Source organism: Pterocles gutturalis, unplaced genomic scaffold (genome assembly GCF_000699245.1).
Source record: "Pterocles gutturalis isolate BGI_N339 unplaced genomic scaffold, ASM69924v1 scaffold32828, whole genome shotgun sequence".
In the NCBI taxonomy this organism is placed as follows: Eukaryota; Metazoa; Chordata; class Aves; order Pterocliformes; family Pteroclidae; genus Pterocles; species Pterocles gutturalis.
Window position 1 is genome coordinate 8,696 of NW_010121614.1, and position 8,483 is coordinate 17,178.

At 52.4% G+C, this 8,483-nt stretch overlaps 1 protein-coding gene across 1 annotated transcript in view; it reads left to right on the forward strand.

Moving 5' to 3' along the window:
• Positions 1-3,595, forward strand: part of LOC104464555 (F-box/WD repeat-containing protein 8-like) — a gene marked incomplete at its 5' end in the record, with an annotated part of 6,552 nt that extends 2,957 nt beyond the window's left edge. The window contains 4 exon segments of the mRNA XM_010077294.1: positions 524-697; positions 2,627-2,743; positions 3,450-3,519; positions 3,521-3,595. Coding sequence (XP_010075596.1) covers positions 524-697; positions 2,627-2,743; positions 3,450-3,519; positions 3,521-3,595 — 436 coding nt within the window.
• Between the last annotated feature and the right edge of the window lie 4,888 nt (positions 3,596-8,483).

An 8,483-nucleotide genomic window follows, 5' to 3' on the forward strand; every position in this document is an offset into this window, starting at 1 on the left:
AGCTGGGTGCCTGTGGAGAGCTTTGTTTCAATATTGGTGATTAACTCAAGTGTATAAACCTATAATTCCTTTGAATTGCCACGCATTTAGTCTCTTCCTAAATCTTTATAATAATAGTCCTGTCGTTGATCCTCGTAATGATGTTACCCCTCAGCCATAGTGGGTGTGGGTTCGGTACGAAGGGGCGGGATGTGTTAGCACACATTTACGCCTCATGGCATTGCTGACATTTTGGGAGGCACAGATAGAGGAGGTCTCTCCAAATTTCACTTAAATTTTATGTCACCTAGGACTTGTACAGAGATGGAGAGGTCCTGTGTGGTGGGGGAAGCCTGCCTCAGAAAATCTTTGGTGAGAGAAGTCAGAGGGAAAATTCAGAGGTGAAAAGCGTCGATGGTGTTGGGTTTCTGACCCTATACTGCTGTCCTGGGCATGTTCTCATAACCACAAAAGTACTTGTGCTCAGAACCCGCAGGCTGTGGACACTCAGCTGTTCATGTTTCTTTTATTTGCTTTCGTTTAGGGTCAGGGTATTCGATCTCCGCAAAAGCGACTCTCTGTGCTCCCTCTATGCCCACCAGTTGGGAGTGTCTGCGGTCCAGATGGACGACTGGAAGATCGTCAGCGGAGGAGAGGAGGGCTTGGTCTGTGTGTGGGACCAGCGGATGGGCACCAAGCTCTGGGAAATGCACCACAGGTGAGTTGGGGTCCTATTGCAAGGGGGTTTATCGGGTCTGGCTGCAGGAGGAATGGGGTGATCCAGGACCACAGTGATAACATGCCAATGTCTGAAGCTTAGAATCACAGAAGGGTTTGGGCTGGAAGGGACCTTAAAGCCCATCCAGTGCCACCCCCTGCCATGGGCAGGGACCCCTCCCACTAGCCCAGGTTGCCCAAAGCCTCATCCAGCCTGGCCTTGAACCCCTCCAGGGATGGGGCATCCACAGCTTCTCTGGGCAACCTGGGCCACTGCCTCACCCCCCGCACAGGAAAACATTTCTTCTGAGAGTTCTGTTTAGTTTTCCTGTAATTTGGGGAACAGATCACCTCCCCGCCTGGATCCTTGTGGCTGTTCCTGTGTGTGCCCTTTAGCTGTCACAGGCTTTTTACTCGTTAGTTAAAAAAAGTCCTTCAGTCGGCATAAGGGAGCATGGAAGTTGTTTCCCCTGGATTTTCCATGACGTTCAATTAATGTCTTCTCACTGCCCCATCCCCAGCCAGTATTTACTCTATTGAACTTTGGGTTTAAAGTGCTGGACTCCTGGCTGTTGTTGTCAGAGTGACTGGTTCAGGCTGTCTCTGTCCTTACACAATACCTGTGCTTCTGTTCACCTCATTCACGCATTCTCTTAGCAGTAAGGGAGCAAAGCCCAGCTGGTATCTAAACTCATTTGAATATTCAAATGCCAGTTTGTACTGAAAGCACAAGCAGTACAGTGCTGAAAGAACCAGCAGAGATCAGCATCCCGGAGACGACAGAAACCTGTTTGTTGCTACAGCCAAATTCTGATTTCCTGAGCAAGACACAATTCCCAGGCAGTTCGCTGGGTCTGAGTGAAAGCCTCAAGGGCTGGTAGGTCTGAGTGATACCCTTGATAACATGAACAGATAAATCCTGATCTGTTTTTTTTTTTTTTTTTTTGAAGGCATCTTCCCCAAAGAGGAGCTAGATGAGGTATTTACAGTCAGAGCAGTCAGGTTGGAGCTGTCACTGATTAATAGTAGGTATCTCCTCCTTTGACCCTGGGAATGATAAAGCTCGTTGCGATGCAGCTCATGCATTAAGGACAATATCGCATTGATTGTCCCCTGGAGCAGCACTGATGAGCCTGCCAAGGAGGAGGGCAGGCAGCACAGGTCTGAGCTTTGGGGATGCACTAAAAGTGAAACCGTTGCATTAAACATTTAAAATACTGTTTCGTATATATAGGAATCAGAAGGGCTCATGTCAATCAAAGAGACCTGCATAGATCAGAAGGTGTGTGTGGCGTTATCCATGCCTACAGCCCAGTGTCACGACTGGAACGCAAGGGCAGAAGCTCAGGGAGGTGACAGGAGACACGTTAGAGTCGTGGAGATGAGCCGTCTTAATCTGAGCAGATAAGTCACTCCTACTTGAGCAGTAAATGCTGTCCCAGTGCTTCAGGGTTAGTTTATTCACCAGTGAGAGGAAAAGGAATGAAGACTCTTAGCTTGTGCCTTACAGTGTGTTTCTACATCAGCCACAGCTCGGTGCCTGGAGGTGTGGGGGTCCTGGGCATCCCTGTTCTCCTTTTTGGCAGCATCCTGCTCTTCCCAGGAGTGTGCTGCTGCAGTCCCTAAAGCAGCAAAGCGTGCAGGCAGCCCGCATCCCTGGCAGCCTGTGTGCTGCCAAGTGTCTAAAATATTTTTTTGGCCTCCACGTGTGTTCTGGTAATAGCCCACTAGATGGGGATAAAAGCTGGGCTTATCTGCTCCAGATAGGAGGAGAAGAGCCAAAGATGCAAAAGCAAAGAGCCTCTGGCCATAGAGGCAGCACTGATTTAAATGAATTCTTGTTTAATCCAGAGCGATTCCTTTCCTGCACTTGGATTTTCGGAATCCAACGAAGGTGGCATCTCACCCCGTGCTGTGGGTTATTTTTCAGACACCCAGTCCGCCACGTATGGTTTAATTCTCACAGCCTCATCACTGCCAACATCCCCGATGAGAAAACTCCCCGAGGTGCCAGCATCACGGACGATGACCTTACCGTGCACCGCAAGTGAGTAACCCAGCTCTGAAGGGTGGGATTTTTGGCACTGTGAAGATCTGCTTTGTTATATATTTTTAAATGTCACACGAAGCACCTGAGTCATGATCCAGAGCAGTAATACAGAAGGTATAGCATCTAAAAAATAGAAGAAGTTTAAAGGTAAGTCTTTCAAAACCGGTGATGAATTGTCTCTTTATTTACTTCTGAGCACAAAAAAAGGCATTTCTTTTTCAGCAGGGAAATGTAAAGGCCACTGAAGCCAGACAGGGAATGCAGCTCTTTCCTTGCTCTAAATATTAGTAATGATACCTCCTCCAAAAGGAAAACTACTGGTATTTAAACGCCAGGGTTTGGTATTTGCATCTCAGATGGCTGTGAGCGTGTCTAATTGAACTATCAAACTACAATGTACTAATCTTCCTCCTTTCTGAACAGATTAGGAACGTTTCAGCAGATGACAGTCATGTCTCTGCAGTGCTGAAGCGAGTGATTCACCGCTCGTTTCCAGGGCTTGCTGGGGTCCCTGCAAGGAGGCAGGAGGGAATTTTCACTGTTAAAGCTGCACAGACAGCCCTGGTGCAGAAAAAATGGGGTTTTACATTCCACTTCCAAAGCATCAAATTTTGATCCTTTATGGCAAGCTCTAGCTTTGTTCGTTTCCCTGTTGCGATACATAATGAAGGTCCAATGGTGTGTCCTGGTTGTGTTTGTACAGGCATCGGGGAGTCATTTACGCCTACGAGTTCTCAGTGGACCAGCTGGCTGTCGAAAGCGTTCTTCCTATTTGAACGCTCTTCCTACGATGAAGTGACTGGTTACAACTACAACATCGGCCTCGCGGTTCCCTACGATAACATTTAGGTGACTCGCTTTACCTGGATTCTGTGCTCCAGCTTCTGCCAAGTACACGGCCAAAGGCGAAAAGGAGATTCACATGGGGCAAGCGCCAGAAGGATGGCGTTGGCTGCTGGCACGTCAGATGGGCCAGCGTTTGCCGAAAACTTGGGGATATGAACCAGGACAGAGAGTCTGGCTGCCCTCGAGCATATTGGTAAAGTATGTTGCTGCTCAAATGTTCAAAGGTCCACTGCAGTGGGATGGAGAGACTGAAGAGTGGAGGGGAACACTTCAGTGTACACAAAAACATTCCTAAAAAAAATGTTGCTGGTCCCCTCTTGGCAGAGGACAAGCCCTGAGTGGCAAACTGGTGAAGTGGTGGGAGGCTGGGAGCACACCGAGAAGCTCGTGCCTGTGCTGAGAGGGGAAAAAAAAAACACCAAGGACTTGGAAAAAGCATGTTGCTGAGCCACATGTTTGAAACGTCTTTCTGTGTAATGAGCTGCTCATTCTTCTTTTCCCTGGAGTGCGTCAGAATGTGTCTGGGAACAGGACCGTGCACAGAAGGGTGTTGGGAGAGGGGAGGGTGATGGAGAGAGGGAGGGGAACATCAGCCTTGGCCAGGCTGGATGCTTGGAAACTCTGCAGGCCACACGCAGCAAAATGATTTTAAAATAAATTATTTTTTTAAGTCTCTAAAATTCTAAATTAAATATTTTCTAATTGTATATCTGCACGTGTCCGTGGGTGTCTTTTGGGGTGACCTAACCCCTGTGCCCTGGAGCAAAAGGCCGTCGTGTCTCGGGTGAGTTGTCAGGTGTGTTCTTTGCTGGATCGTGCCCTTCCACAGCACCTGCAGGTTTTCCCCAGGTGCCTGGGACTTGAGTTTCCGACACCGTCCTCGATTCCGAGCTGGGAATTGATCATGTTGGTATGATGGAACAGAAGGGATGAACTGGCCACAATCCCTCTGCGCGGATAATTGGCACTGACGCTCTGGAGAAGCATCCAGGCTGAAGGGTAAGATGTGATGCCTCAGGTGAAAACGAGGAGCGAGGCTTTCCCCAAAACCCAGGTTACACTGACACAGGTGGAACCAGCTCAGCAAACCAGAGCTCAGGTCCTGCATGGGTGTGTTTTACCATTTTAAAACTATTTTGTGGCTGTGATTTGCCCTTGTAAAGTTACTGGTGCAAGCCAGAGCCGTCTAAGTGAAGTTTAAAGTGAGGTTAAGTTTTAATTTACCAGCCAGCTTTTTGCTGGCTTAGTGGAATCAATTTAAAAGTATGGTGCTGGGGAGGGGTGCAGGAAATGTGCCTGAGCCTGTGGGAGGGGGACTGGCTGGGCTGTCACCTCAGCCCCTAACCAGCCACCGAGGCACCCTCCTGCCTGAGGAGACACTTGCACAGCTCTTCATCATCCTGGGGTGGTTTTCCACGACCCCACAGCCAACTTTCACGTGTGTGTTTGGTTTTTAACAGTTGGCTTTTTCCTCGTGATGGACTGACGCAGGAAGCGCAAGAGGCCAAGTCATTGTGTCTGACCAATGAATTTTATCTTTCATAAAGCTTTGGTTGGTTTTGTTTTTTCTTCCCCCGCCCTTCTGGGAAGCCAGGTCCTTTCCTTCGTTCCTCGAAGAGCAAGAAGTGTCACAGATCTGCAGGAGCTCAGCAGAGACCTGTCCAATAGAGAATAAATTCTGTAGCACAAGCGATTTGGTGGGTTGCTCCAGCCCTGCCTCTTCTGATGTGCTGAACAGAGAGCTCGTCTGCCGTCATTGTCCTTCCCCTCCGTGCCGTGACCTGCTGCCCTGCCTCGATACACCCTCGGCTTGTTCCGACTTTGACTCTTCTTATCTCGGGGCAGCTTTGCTCTTTCTTCATCTCCCTCCTGCAAGCAGCAGATAAGTTTGCCTTGTGCCCGCATGCGTCGAGCTCATTTCCTGGAGTCCCCTCTCCTTCTGCCCTGCCTGGGGCCAGGCTGCCTCTGTCTTGCTTCTGGAGCCGCTGACAAACAGATGCTTTGCAGCTCCTGATTTTGTAGAATTGTTCACTTTCTTAGCGTGGAAGACCTACAAGTCATCAGTTCATCGGGGACCAAACCTCAGCCCATCCAGATCCTAGGTGGCTTGTGTCACCTCCAGCAGAGAAATAGATTTTTGCCGTTTTGTTGGCTCGTGGTCTGGATGCTCCTGAGGGGGTTGGGATGGAGGGTGGTCCTTTTGGTCTGTTTTTCCTGTTCCTGGGATTCATTTGGGAAGGTTGTACGCAGCAGAAGCTTGTGCACGTATTTAACAGGCATTCAGAATGCAAGGGAGGGCACCTTGGGAGAGCGTCCATGCTGGGGGTTTAGTTGTTGTTTCTGAGTCGGGATGTTGTCCGGCTTCGCTGGGTGTCATGAGTGCTCTGCTGAAGCGGGTGCTGGAGCGCAGCGAGGGCAGTTGTCACTGTTGGAGTCCTCGCCAGGGTTAGGTGACATTCAGTGGAGCCTCTTCACTGGTAGCTTCGAGGACGGAGTCACCACCCAGTCTTCACCGGAGATAGGTGCCACCTTTGGATGTCCCAGCTGGGTGGGTCTTGGTTGTGCTCCTGGTTTGTGGTGGGCAGGGGCAGAGGTGGGCTCTCGGCAGAGCCCGGCTGTAAGCCCCAGGCAAAGGTTGTCCCTCAAGCAGGGACATCTCTTCTGCGCTGGCGGTGCCCAGGGCTGGTGGCAGGGGTTTGAGCCGTGGAGCCGCAGTCAGGGCACATTGGACCAGCGGTGTGGAGTGACCCGGCAGAGCTTGGGGCTGGAGGTGAAGGCTCATGGTGAGCTCACGGCTCATGTGCCAGGCTGGTGACCGTCGGACAGGCTGGGTGGCTGAGGGTGGCTGAAGAATCAGAAGGTGTCAAAGGATGGATAGTTTGGGGTGAAGAGCCTCGAGAACAACTTCTGGTTTCTGTTGTTGATGACAGTGACCCTTAGCAAACAAAGAGGTGTCTGTTGGCTTGGTGAGAATGATCCCTGGACACCAGTTTCTTCCCTTCTATTCTCCAAAGAGAATACACAACCATGGGGAGGCTGTGTCTGTATCGCAGCTTCCAGGGGCTCCAGGCTCCAGAGCTCCGACTGCAGCGCCCAGCGATGGGTCCTGCATCCCAAACAGCCTCGGTGCGAAGGACGTGGTGGGACACACCTGGCTGTGGTGCTGGACTGGCAAACCCAGCTGTCCCCCCACGGATTTTGGGTCCAAAGGCCCCAAGAAAGAGCCTTTTGCCTCCTTGACCGCCCTGGCAGTGGGGGAAGAGCAGTTCCACCATGTCGGGGTCCACTGTCCCTCTCCTGATGCTGGGGAGCAGTGGGAGGAGGGACAGCGGGTGCCCCTGTGCAGAGAGGAGTGGGGGTCCTTGCCCCTTCTCTGCACAGTGGGGGAAGAGCAGTTCCACCATGTCGGGGTCTGCTGTCCCTCTCCTGATGCTGGGGAGCGGTGGGAGGAGGAACAGCGGGTGCCCCTGTGCAGAGAGGGAGTGGGGGTCCTTGCCCCTTCTCTGCAGAGCAGCCCCTTCCCCTTCCCACAGCTCTCAGCCCCTGCCCACGTGCCCCCAACCCGAGGGGAAGGTTCCTCGGTCATTCCCCATCCCAGCTGCTCTCAGAGAGGGGAGACTCTGCTATTGATGAGCCATGCTGGCACAAAAAATATTCTTTCTGCCCTCTCTGCCTCCTCTTTCAGTGGCATTTGGCCGCTGCTTTCCCCCTTCTGTGGATGGTCCTAAACCCTTCAGCTGCGTTCTGGCCAGCGCTGGTGTCCTCCCAGTCCTCCCAGTTACCCATCACCTCTGAGCCTGGTCCTTGCTGCCGAAGGGGACGATGAGGGTGACCCCGGAAGCAGAAGTGCCGATGGATTAAGGAGAAACTAAATGGGAAGGTGTCTGTTCCAGATGAAAATTTGTGCCAGTGGCAGGTTTCTGGCCAGAAACGTGGACCTTCAGCCTCTGGGCCAACTGGATCTTCTTGGGAGGCAGCTGCTGGCATCCCTGGGGGGAGTTCCTGTGTCACCTCTGCACTGGAGGATGCCACTTGAAGGAAGGGAGACCTCCTCAAAATTTAGCTTAGAAATACTGGGCTGCAACGGACTGCCCCAGCTCCATCCCTGCATGCTCCTGTGCCACCTTGTCCATCCTGGGCTGGTGTCCCCTGGGGTTCAGCCTCTCCTGCGTTTCCCAAGCTGTGGCTGAGAGCTGGCTGGGGACGGTGAGGTGGGTGGCACTGGTGCGGAGCTGGCTCAAACTGGCGGTCCCCTCTGTGGCCCCTGCGGTCCCCTGGGTCACTGGGTTCCATTCTCCCAGCCCCCCGACTCGCTGCTCTCTCCCATCTGCTGCTCAGCCTCCATCAGCCTTCCCCGAGTTTTCCGCCACGTTTCAAAGCTGCTTCAATTTTCCAATTACCCTCTGCTGACACCGCCGGCTCTGCGCAGAGCTTTGTGCCACATCACGGGGCTCAGCAGCTTGGCAGCTCTCGCCGTGCCCCGTACCAGAACTGTTACCCTTTATCCAGCGCTCTGGGCTTTGCAGGGTTTTACAGAAATATTACCCTTGCCAAATTTCCCAGGGCTCTGCCAGCTTTTCCTGCCCTTTACAGAATTACTATCCTCCCTCGCGCTGGGTTTTGCTGTGCATGGTGTCACCGCTGCGTTGCACAGCCCCGGTGAGCTGCTGCCCGGGGAGGGATGCTCCTGCCCCCCCCCGAGGAACCATTCCAGGGCTGGGAGCAGACCTGGGGCTCCTGGCCGTGGTCATCCACCCTTTGCTGGGCTGAGGATGGGGCTTTTGTCCCCTGTCTCTCCCGTTCCACTGTCCCCTGGAACCTTCCCACTCTCGCTTCCACCCCCGTTCCCGCAGAGGAGACAAACACAAGCGAAGGGAAAAGATGCTGCAGG